General features: G+C 41.3%; 1 protein-coding gene across 1 annotated transcript in view; it reads left to right on the plus strand.

Annotated features, from left to right (window-relative positions):
- The window catches only part of INVS (inversin), a 166,192-nt gene that overhangs the window by 135,660 nt on the left and 12,504 nt on the right, over positions 1 to 18,028 (plus strand). The window contains exon 14 of the mRNA XM_080819610.1: positions 5,829 to 6,546. Within this exon, the coding sequence (XP_080675736.1) occupies positions 5,829 to 6,546 (718 nt within the window). The remainder of the gene's footprint in view (positions 1 to 5,828; positions 6,547 to 18,028) is intronic.

Genomic DNA, 18,028 nt, shown 5'->3' on the forward strand with positions numbered 1-18,028 from the left:
AGTTCATATTCGTGATACCTCTGATTCCATTCAACACCAAAGCGATTATTCTATCTTTTCTCTTTACTTGAAGTGTTTCCTCCAACAGTGAAAGATCTGGCTCCCATCATCTAGGAGATATATGCTTCTTTCTTCAGTTCCGGTGTACACATAAAATAGTTTCAGAATTGCTAACCCAACCCTGTGAGAAACAAACTTATTAACTAGAGCACAATCTTTATATACATTTCTTTTTGTCCTTATTCAGCCAAAATATGTTTTTACTAAGTTACTTAGATCAGTTCTTTTCTTCGCCTTTTAGTGTGGTTACCTAATTCATTTGTAATACAGTTGGGTTTGTTTGTTACTATTTATATTCCATTTTGAGTTCTTTCCTACATCCTAGTTGATTTTAATTGTTGGGCTTTTTCTTTCTTTCTTTTTTTTTTAGTTGGGTACTTTTTTTGTTTATTTATTTTATTTTATTTTATTTTTTAAATTTTATTTATTTATTTATTTGACAGAGATCACAAGTAGGCAGAGAGGCAGGCAGAGAGAGAGGAGGAAGCAGGCTCCCTGCTGAGCAGAGAGCCCGATGCGGGGCTCAATCCCAGGACCCTGGGATCATGACCTGAGCCGAAGGCAGAGGCTTTAACCCACTGAGCCACCCAGGCGCCCCTATTTTATTTTATTTTTTTGAAAGATTTTATTTATTTATTTGACACAGAGAGAGAGATCACAAGTAGGCAGAGAGACAGAGAGAGGGGGGAAGCAGGCTCCCCGCTGAGCAGAGAGCCCGATGCGGGGCTAAATCCCAGGACCCTGAGATCATGACCTGAGCCAAAGGCAGAGGCTTAACCCACTGAGCCACCCAGGTGCCCGGTGTTGGGTACTTTATTGAAGCAGAAAATGACACTTTTTCCTAATTACAAAATTGGTCATTGTACATTATAAAAGAATTTGAAAACAGAAAAGAACAAAGAAAAAATAAAAATCCTCCTTAAGTTAAGCAACTCATCACTTTGGCACAAATCCATCTTCTAGAACTTTCCTTCTCTTTCATTTCAGAAGAGTATGGGCATCCCATTTTGAGATTTTCTTACATTATCTCCTTTTTTCAACAAAAATGTTAGTGACTGCTTAGCATTATATCAGATTATGAATACAGCATGATTTGTTTAATCATGTCTGTGTTGTAGGACATATGAGCTAAATAACCTTTCATATAAATTTTTGTGTACATCTCTAATTTTTATGGCTCTTTAAACATCCTGCCAAATTTCATTCTAGGAAGGTTGCAAAAGGTTATTTCAGCCTTTCAAAAGCAAAAAACCCAAAACTCTCTCCAAACATTTAGGCAAATAGTGATTTTATTGAGTCCTAGTTAGCAGGATGGAATTTTGTCATATTTTTACTGGCTCTGTGTATTTATTTTCTGGATTGTTCACTGCTGTACTATGTCAATTTTTATATTGGTTTTTCATTTTCTTAACCACTCTAAAAGCTCAGCATATAATAATAGTAATCTTTGTCTATCATATATAATGAATGTCTTTTTAAAATTTACCCTTTAATTCTGTTTAATTTTTTCTTTTGAGCTTTTTATCCTTGTGGTTTTCCCTAAGAAAAGGTTTTTCCCACTTCAAGATGTAATAATCACATATATTTTCTAGTTTTTACTCTTTCAGATTTAATTTTTTGTATGGTAATATTGGAATCTAATGACTTCTTTTTAGAGAATAGACAGTTGTTCTAGGCATATACATGAAATAATCTGCATAGAATATACAACAATATACATGGAAACAAGCCATATACTTGGAGCCATGACACTGGCAGTGGGCTTTGTGAATAAGGCTTCGGGAGGGGCATGGCATCCCACTCTGGGTTCACACCCAGGGGCTCCAAGCAGCTCAGCTCCTCACCACAAATTAAAAAACACTATCCTTATTATATATTTTTAATATACAGGTATACTTCTAGCTTTGTATTGTTTCTCACTGATCTATCTCTATTAATACCCAAATCACATCATTTTTATCATTACTAGTTAGTAGCATCTAATATCATCTAGCAGTTTCTTCATTATTTTTCTTTTTTTTCCTTTTTTTACTGATAGATGGTTGACACACGGTGTTACATTACTTTCGGGTTTACAACATAGTGATTGGACAGTCCTATACATTACGCAATGCTCACCATAAGTGTGGCCACCATCTGTTACCATACAACACTACTATAACAATATTGACTATATTTCCTTTGCTTTATTTTTCATCCCTGTGACTTATTTATCTTAGAACTGGAGGTCTGGACCTTTTTTTTCCTTTTAATAGAATTTACTTTTTTTTTTTTTTAAGATTTTTGTTTATTTATTTGACAGACAGAGATCACAAGTAGGCAGAGAGGCAAGCAGAGAGAGAGAGGAAGGGAAGCAGGCTCCCTGCTGAGCAGAGAGCCCAATGCGGGGTTCGATCCCAGGACCTGGGATCATGACCTAAGCCGAAGGCAGAGGCTTTAACCCACTGAGCCACCCAGGCACCCCTAGAATTTACTTTTTAGAGCAGTTTTAGGTTTACAGCAAAATTGACCAGAAAGGGCAGAGTTCCCATACACTCCCGGCCCCCCGCACACATGTACTTCCCCACTCAGCGTCCTCTCCCAGAGTGGCGCATTTGTTAAAATTGATGAACCTACATTGATACATCCTTATCACATGAAGTCCACGGTTTACATCAGACTTCATGGCTGGTGTTGCACATTCTGTAGGTTTTGACAAACATATAATGACTCATATCCAGCATTACAGCATCGTACAGAAGAGTTTCATTGCCTGTATTAGTCAGGGTTCTCCGGAGAATCAGAACTAATAGGATATATATAAAAGAGGAGGATTACTGGCTCACTGGATTATGGAGGTTGAGAAGTCCCACGATTTGCTGCCTGCAAGCTGGAGAACCAGGAGAGCTGGTGGTATGATTCAGTGAATCTGAAGGCTTGAGAACCAGGGCGGCAGATGGTGTGAGGCCGAGTCCAAAGGCCTGAGAATCAGGGGGATGAGGAGGCTGATGGTGTAAGTTCTGATCCAAGTCTGAAAGCCTGAAAACGAGCAGCACCAGTGTGTAAGGGCAGCTTTGTCCCAGCAAATCTGCCCTTCCTCCACCTTTTTGTTCTATTGAGGCCCTCCACAGACTAGATGTTGCCCACCTGCATTGGTGAGGGCAGTCTTCTCTATGCGGTCTACCAATTCAAATGCTAATTTCTTCCCAAAACATCCTCACAGACACACGCAGAAGTAATATTTTACCAGCCATCTGGGCACCCCTGATGCCAGTCAAGTTGACACATAAAATTAACCATCACAGTGCCCTGTGCTCTCCCTATGTATCCTTCCCTCCCTTGAACTTTTAGCAACCACCAGTCCATTGACTGGTAGAGAAAACTACTGGCTCGTGTGGTGCGAACAGTTTTGTAAGGAGCTGCTGCACCACCTTGCAAAGTGGCTGTACCGTCTTGCATTCCCAGCAGCAGTGTCTGAGAGTTCCAGTGGCTCTGCCTCCTCATCAGCCCTTGGTGTTGTCAGTGTTTTTGCGTTTCCACCATCTAATAGTGGTATCTTGTTGTTTAATTAATTGGGGCTTTAGTAGTGTATGTGAAACATGATAATGGTTCTAAGAGTCAGAACTATACAAAAAGATATACCCATAGAAGTATTGCCCTCCTCAGCCCCACTAGCCAGTTCCCATTTCCCTCTTTCTCCTCCTTTCTGCCCCATCACAGTAGGTACGCAGTCTCTTTGGTTTCTGGTTGATCCTTTGTATATTTCTTTTATACAAATGAGCATATAAAGTGGATTCCCTTATTTCCCCTTTGTCTTACATGAAGCATAGCAGAGTTTAGATACATCTTTGCACTGTAAAAGGGTTGTTTTAAAGTCTGTTTCTGAAAAGAAATTATCTGGATAACATGTGTGTCTGTCCTATTGTCTCCCCCACTCCTTGAATATTATCTTGTCTGTTATCTGCCTGCATATTTTTGATTGAGTGGTAAGCATTTAATATAAAAAAATTACATGATAAATAACACGAGACCTAGGATGATAGTAATTCCTCCAGAGGGGATTTACATCAGCTTCTGGCAGACATGTAGGAGCATGAGTGATCCAAGTTTGAGCAATCCAAACCTTAATCCAGTTTTCAATACTGAGATGAAGCAAAGCTGCCCTCAGTCCCTACAAGGATCAATTTACTATGAGTTCACCTTTTCTCCTAAGATATAGCCCTCCAGGGTCCCAGCCCCCCCCCCAAAAAAAATACTTCTTGGCAGGTTCCGGACTCCAGGTTTTATCCTCCAAACCTTGAGGGGATGATATAATTCTCTTAGGAATATATGACCCCAGATGCCTTGCCCATCTCTGTTGGTTACCCGATTCTCCTGCATCTCGGCCCCCACATTTTTTCTGTCCTGTTAGCTCTTCAGTGCCTTCAGACAGGTGGCTTGTAATATTTTGCTTGGCTTTTCTGTTGTCCTCAGTGGTGAGTGTGCCTCTGTTCTGCCATTACAGAAGCAGAAGTTCCGTCATTGCTTTTGGTATTGAGTCTAAACTGTTTCATTTTAGAGGTTATATTTAGTCCTTGTTCAAATCTATTCTTTTCCCCTATTTTTAAATTCTTTTGTGTTTAATCAGTTCATGTGCATGTGTATTTGTGTATGTGCACACTGTTCTATTAGCTCAGTTCTTGTTGATCTGATAGAGCTATTGTGTCTGGTAACGCATTCGCAGTAGACTGTTTCCTCATGCATTTTATAATTTTGGACTGTGACATCATTTTCAGAAGGACCCCTCTGTGTGAGCTGAGTGGAGGAAATGCCACGTCAAAGTAATATTGCATTTGCTTCAGTGAAGCATCCTTACCACCATCCTGATATTGGTTTTTTATATTAATTTTTCCTATGGGTTGAGAATGAATGAATGTGAACCCCACATGAGGCACAGGACTTAGGTTTCAGATCCTCCAAGGAGACTCTTCTCCCCGTCCAGAACCCGGGCTAAGACAAATTTGCTTGTTGTTTCCCAGTGCTGGCAATTCGATTTTTTATCTGGGCTATCATAGCCCAGAGGACATACCCCCTCAAGAGTCCTGGCTTCCTGCAGGGTGTTGGTTCTAGCTAACTTTCTGCCCGCAAGAGCTTGTTTTCTGAGGTAACTGGGTGGCTCAGTGGGTTAAGCCTCTGCCTTCGGTTCAGGTCATGATCCCAAGGTACTGGGATCGAGCCCCACATCGGGCTCTCTGCTCAGCAGGGAGCCTGCTTGCCTCCCCTCCCCGCCTGCCTCTCTGCCTACTTGTGATCTATCTCTGTGTGTCAAATAAATAAATAAGATTTTTTAAAAAGGCCTTGTTTTCTGTCCTTATCTGGATATTAAAAGACAGCCAGATATTTTTAGTTAAGACCAAACATTGTCCACTCCACCATGAGTACCTGCCCAGATGGTTGCTGTATCAACTCACACATTTAACACCCTGATTTTTGGTTTTCTCTTTGTTTTTGGCCTCTCCTTTGTTTTGGATTTTCTTTATTTTCTTGAAGGCACTATTATGCTTGTAAAAGAATGTTTATTATATTTTAGTCAGCATTGTAGTGGGAAGACTTTCAGGTTATCTGACATTCCATTGCTAGAAATAGAAGCTGAACAGGTTTGTTTGTTTGTTTTTTTCTAATTAGAATCACTACTATCAATGGTGTTGCTAATAGGACAAGTCTGAGTATTTTATGTGACCAAATGAGCAGAACTACTATACAAGTTTGGGACAGTAAATATTCTTTCCCTTTTTCCTTGTCTCCCCAAGAATCACCCAGACAACAGTCTAAAGGCCGATCTGCCTGTGTCCACTTCAGCCCCAGTGAAGGCAATGATGGAAGCAGACATCCAGGAGTCTCCTCTGTTGAGAAGTCCAGAGGTGAGACAGTTGGTGAACAGCGGTGTGACAAAGGGAAAGGCTTCTTGAAGCAGCCTTCCTGTACCAGGGTGGCCGGGCCTGATGAAGAAAGAGAGGACCCCAGTTGGGCAGCAGCAAGCCTTCCACAGCAGGATGGCCCGCGGAAACCCAGCAGGCGGCAGGACACAGCACCCAAGGCCAAATGTGCCTCCCAGAAAAGGCGCGTTCAAGAGCTCCGAGGAGGAAGGCACTCCCCGGCTGGTTCCAGCCGGCCTGGCAGTGCCAAGGGGGAGGTGGTCCAGGCTGGGCAGAATCCTCTCCACCATCGAACACCAAGAAACAAAATGACACAGGACAAGCTCACAGGAGGGATCTACTCAGACTTGCCACAGAACATGGAGGTGTTGGGATCAGGAGTCAGGAAGTCGGGAACATCCACCCTGTCTGAGGATACTCGGATATCCAAGGAGCCTGATCCAGCACCTGGTGCTCTCTCTGGGCACACTCTGAATATTGACCTTCTCCCTGTAGAGCTGCGGCTGCAGATAATCCAGAAAGAAAGAAGTAGGAAAGAGCTGTTTCGCAAAAAGAACAAGGCAGCAGCGGTCATCCAGCGGGCCTGGAGAAGGTAGGGTGAGGGAGGTACCACAGCTCCTCATACTGCTAATGTCCTAACGTGACACGCCCTGTGCTCTGTTTCTCTAGTGAACTCCACGTGCTGGCCTGACAGGCCAATTTTACTGAGCATGCTCATAAAATTCACTCACAGGTAGGTCCTTGTAATTTACTCTGCATAAGCTATTTGGAAGACAGTTTTGCCAAGAAAGTTAGGAAGCACCCGGGATAGCCTGGTGTAAAGGAAAAGAGTGTTCAGTTTTTTTTTTTTTTTTAAAGATTTTATTTTATTATTTATTTGACAGACAGATCACAAGTAGGCAGAGAGGCAGGCAGAGAGAGAGGAGGAAGCAGGCTCCCTGCTGAGCAGAGAGTCCGATGCGGGGCTCGATCCAAGAGTGTTCAGTTTCTAACCAGGAAGCCTGAGTTTCGGGTGTCTGACAAGTTATCTGACCTTTGCCAGTCACGTGTCCTCCCTGACCTTCAGTTTTCTCATCTGTAAAACAGGGTTTAGTCATTGCTGCGCCTGTTCTGCTTGTACGGCAGGTTGCTAGAATGAGATCTTGTGCACTTCCTAAATTCTAAAGCACTACGCATGGAAGATACTTTATTTTTCTTTTTATTTCTTTACTACCCAGGAATTAGTCATAGCCCGAGTACCTAAACCAGGGCCTGGTCATAGTGGATTAAGTGGCTCTTAGATTACAAAACCCTGCTCGAGCACCTGCCAAGCTGGGGATGTGGGGTGGGTGTTAGGAGGAGTCGTGGAGGCGTCCTGACATACGGAGACAAATTCCTCCAGGGAGTCATCATGAGAGGACTGGAGGAGTCCTTTGCTGCAAGTTTTTCACATATTTCAGAATCTCCTTCATCTGCAGGCCCCCCAGGGCCTAAATCTAGATGAGGCCTCAGTCATGACTGGTGTCTGGGGGAGGGCTGGAGCCATTGCCCACAGGTGGGGCTCAGGTGGCCTCCATCTCCAGAGAGAGGAAGGCCGATGGGGGAACAAAGCAAGTAAATCACTTCGAGCACAGGTGTGCCACATGTCAACACCCCTGTCAGGAGATAAAAGGGCCAGAAAGACCCTCCTGTTGGCAGAAGGAGAGAGAGAGAGCGGAGAGAGTGGGAGAGGTTCTCGGAAGATCCGGGGAGAGGCCTCGGGGACTGTAGTGCCAGGACTGCCTGGCTGGGAGTCAGCTGATCTGCTCCATGTGGGCACGGCCTCTGCCACAGTGCGTCCTCATGTCTGTTCAAGCCGCTGGCCTTATAAAGTCATCTCCTGCCTGGTCCCCCTTGCTCTCCCCGCCACCCCAGGAAGCTGTCACCATAGGGATCAGTGTCCCCATTTTTCAGGCAAGCAGATTGTCTCAAGAAAAACGAGTTGTCCCAGTGGTACAAGTCAGGCCCCTGAAGCTCTGACTCAAGGGCCTTTCCCATACATTCTCGGTAAAGGTGGTGTTTGCTGTGGTCAAAGTCACGGCAGCGGAGGCAGACCTCATGCTCTTCACCTCAGAACAGGTTGGAGAAGAAGGGCTGCATGGATGGGGCTCACACTGGTCAAGGTAACGTTGTTGTTATTACTGTGGCTAATACTAGTACTTGGCATTGATTAGGCGCTTGTGCCAGGGGCTGTTCTAATGAGTTTTACCCGTATTACCTGAGTCAGTCCTCCCAACAGCTCTATGAGGCAGATAGTGTTCTTGTCCCCATTTCACAGATGAGGAAGCTGAAGCACAGAGAGGTTAATAAACCCACCAAGTTACAGAGCTAAGAAGTGCCAGTGTGGGCTCAGAGCAGAGCTAGTCTGCCTCTGCAGCCAGAGATGGACACGGTCCTTGCTCCCCCTCCTTGGGGAGTTCTGCCAGATGCGCATTGGCTACCATCCCAGAGGAACTTTTTATGTATTTCAGCTGAAACTGGGGATCTAAACAAGCCAGCAAGGTTTACCACATCAGGCCCCACAGCTGCTCCCTAGCCGAAATGCCTTCCTGTCAAATTGTTCTTTGACTCCTTTGAAGAGTCAGAAGCTGACAGGTCCTGTCCGTAAGTGTCCATAGCAGCAAATGAGCCTTCAGTCATCCCCTCAAGAACACTGGGCTCACAGTCTGTGTGCCCATCTGGGGAGGCAATTACCCAGCCCTCTGGCTGCACTGGTGTGCAATTCTGAGACCTGGGACAGTCCCCCCAAAGGGACTGTGGGATGCACATTGTGGGAAGTCACAGATCTGGTGACAGTAAAAACCCTCTTATTGATTCTGTTACATAGCCTTATGCATCTTCCATTTTAAGTACAGGAGACCAAATCGGTGTCCTGGGACAGTGTGTGGTGTCTGACACCCAAGCAAAGGAGCATTGAGGGGTGGAGTGGAGAACAGGGTCTGGCACATAACTGCTCCACAGAGAGGCAGGCTGTCGTCCCAGGAGACACGTTAAGGACAGAGGCCGACTAGGAAATGCGCAAGGATTGGGTGAGCAGAGGGAACCTTGGGCACGGAGAACGGTGAGTGAGGCTGAGTCTTAAAAAGTGTGAGTCTTATTACCAATCAAGACTTTATTTTCAAGATTGAAACAGGATACTGGGTGCTCTAAGTGAGGCTGGAAAGTTGCTGTGGCTAAGAACAGTCGTATTAAACACTTCCTTTTACCTGAACTTTTGTAAGCGGCCTTCCTGTCAGCTCTTCTCCAGCACGTGTAGGGTGAGTTAGCAAGGATCGGCTGGACCATACGAAAGGCCGTGAGCCCCGGGCTGAACGGGATGACTGGGCATTTAGGGCTCCCAACAAACCAGGAGTGCTGTTTTCCTTGAGGATGGCAGAACAGAGGCTATTACTCTGAGCCCTGGGACCATCCTGTCCTCTGGACACAGACTCAGAATTCTACATACCAGAATGATTAGGTGGAAGGTGTACCCACTGAAAACCAATACCTGGGCTTCCCAGTGAGATTTCTGCTCACAGAGAAGAGGGTGTGGACGATGCGTGTCATCACAAACCAAAGCAGCTGAACTATGGAGCAGTACTGCCCCATATCTCCAACTTTTTCCTCCAGAGTTGGCTTTTTGGAAATGTGATCTATATTCTAGTGGAGAAATCCCGTGGTTTGGCATGCTACAGGAAAAAGGAGAATCCTGCAGTATGAATGAAATCAGTCTTGAGGGCAAGAGAGAAAGACTGCACCTAGCATCACAAGGAGACTTTTTAGCAGACTTTAGGAAGACATCATTTCTCATTTGGTGTATTTAAAATCAGGCATGGGGCCTGTCTCTGCAGTGCCTTTAGGCTCACTAGTAATTAATCAGCTACCAATCAGAAAAAAATCAGATAAATCTTGAAAAAGCTTTCCTTGGGAGTCTCCAGAACAGCTGTGTTCAATAAGAAGTTTAGGAATGCATGTGGGATAGACACCATCCAATAAACACTAGATGTAAAGACAGCCATCATTCCCATGCCCCTCCCCTCTCTCCCAGTCCAGGCCCCAACCTCCAACAGAATGAACTTAGTAAAATACAGCTCTTACTTTTGCCACCGCTTTTTTATTTTTCCTTAAGATTTATTTATTTTAGAGAACGAGCCGGCACATGGGGGAGAGGGGCAAAGGGAGAGAGAGAGAGAGTCCTAAGCAGACTCCATACTGAGCACAGTCCAATGTGGGGCTCAGTCTCATAACCCTGAGATTATGACCTGAGCCAAAATCAAGAGCTGGACACTTAACCAACTGAGCCGCCCAGGTGCCCCACTTTTGCCACCCTTTTTTAAAAAACCTCTGCAGATCCCCACCAAGTACACAGTACAGATCAAGATCAAAGTCCTTAGCTGGACTTGGGTCAGACGGCACTGAGTTTGAATGTTGATCTCCCTTGGCTCTAGCTGTGAGAACTTCTGCAGGTTACTCAGCCTTTTCCCTCCACCAGTTTTGAGAGATAATTGACAAACAGCCTTGTATAAGTTTAAGGTGCACAGCATAATGACTTAACTTGCATATATGATTCATATGAAATGATTACCACAGTAAGTTTAGTTAGGGTCCATCATCTCAAGTAGATATCAAAAAGAAGCAGAGTGAAAAATTGTTTTTTTTTTCCTTGTGATGAAAACTCTTAGGATGCTCTCAACAACTTTTATCTGTATACCATAAAGCAATGTTAATATAACTATCATGCTGTACATTATATCCCCAGTGCTTATTTATCTCATAACTGGAAGTTTGTATCTTTTGATCACCACCACCCAGTTCCTCCTCCCCTTACCACCTACCTCTGGTAACCACAAAATCTGGTCTTTTTTCTTCCTTTTTAAGGTTCCACATATAAGTATAATAAGTACAGTATTTAGCTTTCTCTGGCTTATTTCACTTAGCATAATTCCCTCAAAGTCCATCCATGTTGTCACAAATGGCAGAATTTCCTTTTTTATGGGTCTTGTATGTAAACCATAATTTCTTTATCCATTCATACATGGATGGACAACTTAGGATGTTTCCGTGTCTTGACTATTGTAAATAGTGCTAAAATGAACATGGGGATGCAGGTATCTCAACATAGATTTTAATTTCCTTCTACATATATCCCCAAAAGTAGAATTGATGGATCATATGTAGTTCTATTTTTAATTTTTTGAGAAAAATCCATATTGTTTTCCATAGTGGCAAAACCAATTTACTATTCTACCAACAGAACAGGGCTCCATTTTCTGCACATCTTGCCAACATTGGTTATCTCATCTTCTGATAATAGCCATGCTACCAGACACAATGTGATCTCTCATCTTGGTGATAATTTGAATTTCCCCTACGATTAATGATGTTGAGCACCCTCTCATGAATGAACCTGTTAGCCACTCATGTATCATTTTTGAAAAAAAAAATGTCTATTCAGGTACTTTGCCCATTTTTTCCAATGGATTATTTGGGATTTTTTTGCTATTTAGTTGTAGGAGTTCTCTATGTATTTTGGATAATAACCTCTTATCAGATATATGATTTGTAAATATTTTTCCCATTCCACAGATTGTCTTTTCATTTCCACATATTGTCATTTATTTTGCTGTGCTTAAGCTTTTTATTTTATAGTTCCACTTCTTTATTTTGTTGTTCGTGCTTTTAGCATCATATCCAAAAAAAAAAAAAAAAAATCATTAGCAAGGGAGTTTTTTTCCCTGAGTTTTAGGAATTTCTGGTCTTACATTTAGGTCTTTTAAATCCACTTCCAGTTAATTTTTGTGACTGGTGTTAAGATAAGGGTCTAGTTTCATTCTTTTACATGTGAATATCCAATATTTCCAGCACTGTCTATTAAACAATTGTCTTCTCTCCACTGAGTATGCTTGGCTCCCTTATCAAATATAGTTGACCTTATATGCATGAATTTATTTCTGGGCACTTAATTCTCTTCCATTGGTCTAGGCATCTGTTTTTATATGGGTACCATATTGTTTTGATTACTATAACTTTATAATATAGTTTAAATCAGAAGTATGAGACTTCTCCCCTTCTTCTTTTTCAGGATTGCATTGGGCACTGGGGTCTTTTATAGTTCTATATGAACTTTAGAATTTTTCTACTTCTGTAAAAAAAATGCCATTGGACTCTTGATAGGGATTGCATGGAATCTATAGATGGCTTTGGGCACTACAGATATTTTAATAATATTCTTCCAATCCAAGAACACACAGTACCTTTCCAATTATTTGTGTCTTCAATTTATTTCATCAGTGTTCTGTAGTTGTCAATGTAGAGATCTTTCATCTCTTTAGTTGAATTTATTCCTATTTGTGTGTGTGTGTGTGTGTGTGTGTGTGTGTGTTTGTATATAGTCTTTATTCATTTTTTTCCTTTTTTAAAATTAACATATAATGTGCTATTTGCCCCAGGGGTACAGGTCTGTGAATCATCAGGCTTACACATTTCACAACACTCACCATAGCACATACCCTCCCCAATGTCCATAACCCAGCCACCCTATCCCTCCCCCGCAGCCCCCAGCAACCCTCAGTTTTTTTCATGAGATTAACAGTCACTTACAGTTTGTCTCCATCCCAATCCCATTTTGTTTCATTTATTCCCTCCTTAACCCCCATGACCCACGCCCTGCCTCTCAAATTCCTCATATCAGAGAAATCCTACAATAATTGTCTTTCTCTGATTGACTTATTTCTCTTAGCATAATACCCTCTAGTTCCATCCACATCATTGCAAATGGCAAGATTTCAGGGCTTTTTGATGGCTGCATAGTATTCCATGTGTGTGTGGGTGTGTCTGTGTTTATGGCTGTGTGGCTGTGTGTCTGTGTTTGGGGGTGTGTGTGTGTGTGTATCACCTCTTCTTTATCCATTCATCTGTTGATGGACATCTAGGTTTTTTCCATAGTTTGGCTATTGTGGACATTGCTGCTATAAACATTCAGGTGCACATGCTCCTTCGATCCCTACATTTGTATCTCTGGGGTAAATACCCAGTAGTACGATTTCTGGGTTGTAGGGTAGCTCTATTTCCAACTTGTTGAGGAACATCCAGAATGTTTTCCAGAGTGGCTGCACTAGTTTGCATTCCCACCAAAAGTGTAGGAGGGTTCCCTTTTCTCCACATCCTTGCCAACATCTATCATTTCCTGACTTGTTAATTTCAGCCATTCTGACTGGTGTGAGGTGGTATCTCACTATGGTTTTGATTTGTATTTCCCTGATGCCAAGTGATGTTGAGCATTTTTTCATTTGTCTGTTGGCCATCTGGATGTCTTCTTTGCAGAAATGTCTGTTCATGTCTTCTGCCCATTGGTAAGTTCTTTATAGATTTTGAGTACTAGCCCTTTATCTGATATGTCTCTAGCAAATATCTTCTCCCATTTTGTCAGTTCTCTTTTGGTTTTGTTGACTGTTTCCTTTGCTGTGCAAAAACATTTCATCTTGATGAAGTCCCAATAGTTCATTTTTGCCCCTGCTTTCCTTGCCTTTGACTGTGTTTCTAGGAAGGAGTTGCTGCAGCTGAGGTCGAAGAGGTTGCTGCCTGTGTTCTCTAGGATTTTGATGGCTTCCTGTCTCATATTTAGGTCTTCCACCCATTTTGAATTTGTCTTTGTGTGTGGTGTAAGAAAGTGGTCCAGTTTCATTCTTCTGCATGTGGCTGTCCAATTTTTCCAACACCATTTGTTGAAGAGACTTTTTTCCATTGGACATTCTTTCCTGCTTTGTCGAAGATTAGTTGAGGGTCCATTTCTGGGCTCTCTATTCCGTTCCATTGATCTATGTGTCTGTTTTTGTGCCAGTACCATACTGTCTTGATGATGACAGCTTTGTAATAGAGCTTGAAGTCTGGAATTGTGGTGCCACCAACTTTAGTTTTCTTTTTCAACATTCCTCTGGCTATTTGGGGTCTTTTCTGGTTCCATATAAATCTTAGGATTATATGCTCCATTTCTTTGAAAAATTTGATGGTATTTTGGTAGAGATTGCATTAAATGTGTAGACTGCTTTAGGTAACATAGACATTTTCACAGTATTTGTTCTTCCAATCCATGGGCATGGAAAATTTTTCCATTTCTTTGTGTCTTCCTCAATTTCTTTCATGACTATTCTATAGTTTTCTGAGTACAGATTCTTTGCCTCTTTGGTTAGGTTTATTCCTAGGTATCTTATGGTTGGGGGTGCAATTGTATGGGATCAACTCCTTAATTTCTCTTTCTTCTGTCTTGATGTTGCTGTATATAAACGCAACTGATTTCTGTGCATTGATTTTATATCCTGACACTTTACTGAATACCTGTTTGAGTTCTAGCAGTTTTGGGGTGGAGTCTTTTGGGTTTCCCACATAAAGTATCATATCATCTGCAAAGAGAAAGAGTTTGACTTCTCTGCTGATTTGGTTGCCCTTTATTTCTTTTTGTTGTCTGATTGCTGAGGCTAGGACTTCTAGTACTATGTTGAATAGCAGTGGTGATAGTAGACAGCCCTGCCGTGTTCCTGACCTTAGGGGGAAAGCTCTGTTTTTCCCCCACTGAGAATGATATTTGCTGTGAGTTTTTCATAGATGGCTTTGATGATATTGAGGTATGTACCCTCTATCCCTACACTGTGAAAAGTTGTTTTGTTTTGGTTTTTTTCCCCACTGTGAAGAGTTTTGATCAAGAAAGGATGCTGTACTTTGTCAAATGCTTTTTCAGCATCTATTGAGAGTATCATATGGCTCTTGTTCTTTCTTTTATTAATGTATTGTATCACATTGATTGATTTGTGGATGTTGAATGAAACTTGCAGCCCAGGAATAAATCCCACTTGGTCGTGGTGAATAAACCTTTTAATATACTGTTGGAGCCTATTGACTAGTATTTTGGTGAGAATTTTTGCATCTGTTTTCATCAAGGATATTGGTCTGTAATTCACCTTTTTGATGGGGTCTTTGTCTGGTTTGGGGATCAAGGTAATGCTGGCCTCATAAAATGAGTTTGGAAGTTTTCCTTCCATTTCTATTTTTTGGAACAATTTCAGGAGAATAGGTATTAATTCTTCTTTAAATGTTGGGTAGAATGCCCCTGGGAAGCTGTCTGGCCCTGGGCTCTTTTTTGTTGGGAGATTTTTGATGACTGCTTCAATCTCCTTACTGGTTATGGGTCTGTTCAGGTTTTCTGTTTCTTCCTGGTTCAGTTTTGGTAGTTTATATGTCTCTAGGAATGCATCCATTTCTTCCAGATTCTCAAATTTGCTGGTGTACAGTTGCTCATAATATGTTCTCATAATTGTTTGTATTTCTTTGGTGTTGGTTGTGACCTTTCCTCTTTCATTCATGATTCTATTAATTTGGGTCCTTTCTCTTTTATTTTGATATGTCTGGCTGGGTGTTTATCAATCTTATTCTTTCAAAGAAACTGCTCCTTGTTTCGTTTATCTTTTCTACTGTTCTATTTGTTTCTATTTCCTTGGTTTCTGCTCTGATGTTTATTATTTCTCTTCTCTTGCTGGGTTTAGGCTTTCATTGCCGTTCTTTCTCCAGCTCCTTTGGGTGTAGGGTTAGGTTGTGTACTTGAGACCTTTCTTGTTTCTTGAGAAAGGCTTGTGTTGCTATATACTTTCCTCTCAGGACCACCTTTGCTGTGTCCCAGATTTTGAGCAGTTGTGTTTTCATTTTCATTTGTTTCCGTGAATTTTTTCAATTCTTCTTTAATTTTGTGGTTAACCCATTCATTCTTTAGTAGGATGCTCTTTACCCTCCATGTATTCGAGTTCTTTCCAACTTTCCTCTTGTGATTGAGTTCTAGCTTCAGAGCACTGTGGTCTGAAAATTTTCAGGGAATGATCCCAATCTTTTGGTACTGGTTGAGACCTGATTTGTGACCCAGGATGTGATCTATTCTAGAGAATGTTCCATGTGCACTAAAGAATAATGTGTATTCTGTTGCTTTGGAATGAAGTGTTCTGAATATATCTGTGATGTCCATCTGGTCCAATGTGTCATTTAAAGCCTTTATTTCTGATCTTTTGCTTAGATGATCTGTCCATTTGAGTGAGGGAGGTGTTAAAGTCCCCTACTATTACTGTATTATTGTCGATGTGTTTCTTTGATTTTGTTATTAATTTGTTTATATAATTGGCTGCTCCCACGTTAGGGGCATAGATATTTAAAATTCTTAGATCTTCTTGTTGGACAGACCCTTTAAGTATGATATAGTTTCCTTCCTCATCTCTTATTATAGTTGTTGGCTTTAAATTGAATTTATCTGATATAAGGATTGCCACTCAAGCTTTCTTTTGATGTCCATTAGCATGGTAAATTGTTTTCCACTTTAAATATGGAGGTGTCTTTGGGTTTAAAATGAGTTTCTTGCAGACAGTGTATCGATGGGTCTTTTTTTTTTTTTTTTTTTTAATCCATTCTGATCCCCTGTGTCTTTTGATTGGGGCATTTATCCCATTTACATTCAGGGTAACTATCAAAAGTTATGAATCTAGTGCCATTGTATTGCCTGTAAGGTGCTGTTACTGTATATTGTCTCTGTTCCTTTCTGCTCTGTTACTTTTAGGCTCTCCTTGCTTAGAGGACCCCTTTCAATATTTCCTGTAGGGCTGGTTTCGTGTTTGCAAATTTTTTTTGTTTTTGTCCTGGAAGCTTTTTATCTCTTTCTATTTTCACTGACAGCCTAGCTGGATATAGTATTCTTGGCTGCATATTTTTCTCCCTTACTGCTCTCTGAATATATCATGCCAGTCCTTTCTGGCCTGCTAGGTCTCTGGGGATAGGTCTGCTGCCAATCTAATATTTCTACTGTTGCAGGTTACAGACCTCTTGTCCTGAGCTGCTTTCAGGATTTTCTCTTTGTCACTGAGACTTGTAAGTTTTACCATTAGATGACAGGGTGTGGACCTATTTTTACCGATTGTTGACGGGGGTTCTCTGTGCCTCCTGGATTTTGATGCTTGTTCCCTTTGCCAAATTAGATAAATTCTCTGCTATAATTTGCTCCAATATACCTTCTGCCTCTCTTCTTCTGGGATCCCAATTATTTCTAATATTTCATTTTATGATATCACTTATCTCTCAAATTCTCCTCTTGTGGCCCAGTAGTTGTTTGTCTTTTGCTCAGCTTTTTTATTCTCCATCATTTGGTCTTCTACATCACTAATTTTCTCTTCTGCCTCAATTATCCTAGCAGTAAGAGCCTCCATTTTTTATTGCACCTCATTAATAGCTTTTTTTTATTTCAAGTTGGTTAGATTTTAGTTTTTATTTCTCCAGAAAGGGATTCTCTAGTATCCTCCATGCTTTTTTCAAGCCCAGCTAGCACCTTGATAATCGTCATTCTGAACCCTAGTTCTGACATATTACTAATGTCCATATTGATTAGGTCCCTAGCCATTGGTACTGCCTCTTGTTCTTTTTTTTGTGGTGAGTTTTCCACCTTGAGATGAATGAGAGAACAAAGTACTAAAAGGGTAGCAATGACCCCAGAAAAACATACACTAACCAAATCAGAAGAGACCTGAAACTGGGGGGAGAAAAGGGGGAAGAAAGAAAATATGTGTGTGTGTGTGTGTGTGTGTGTGTGTGTGTGTGTGTGTGTGTGTGTGTATTTAGACTGGTGAATAGAACAGAGCCACACACTTGGTTTTTGGGTGTATTTTGGTTTGTTAGAAGAAACTACCTCCCAAAATTTTAAAGAAAGAAAAACATATATACACAAAAATAAGGCTAAATGCAATGAAGGGATGGAATATGATTGTAAAGATGAAAATTTAAAAAGATACTAAAAAAGGAATTGATAAGAAATTGGTTGAAAAAAGAAAAAAAGAGGAAAGAATGTGATCAGCCTGGAGACTAGAACAAAGCCATGCACTAGATCTAGGGTATATTTTGATCTGTTAGAAGAAACTGTATCCCAAAATTATAAAGAAAAAAAAACCTATATGTATAGAAAAAATAAGGTTATATACAATGAAGGGATAAAATATGACTATAACAATGAAAAAAAAAAGATTTTTAAAAAGGTATTGATAAGGGACACCTGGGTGGCT

The sequence above is a fragment of the Martes martes genome (assembly GCF_963455335.1).
Source record: "Martes martes genome assembly, chromosome: 12".
NCBI lineage: Eukaryota > Metazoa > Chordata > Mammalia > Carnivora > Mustelidae > Martes > Martes martes.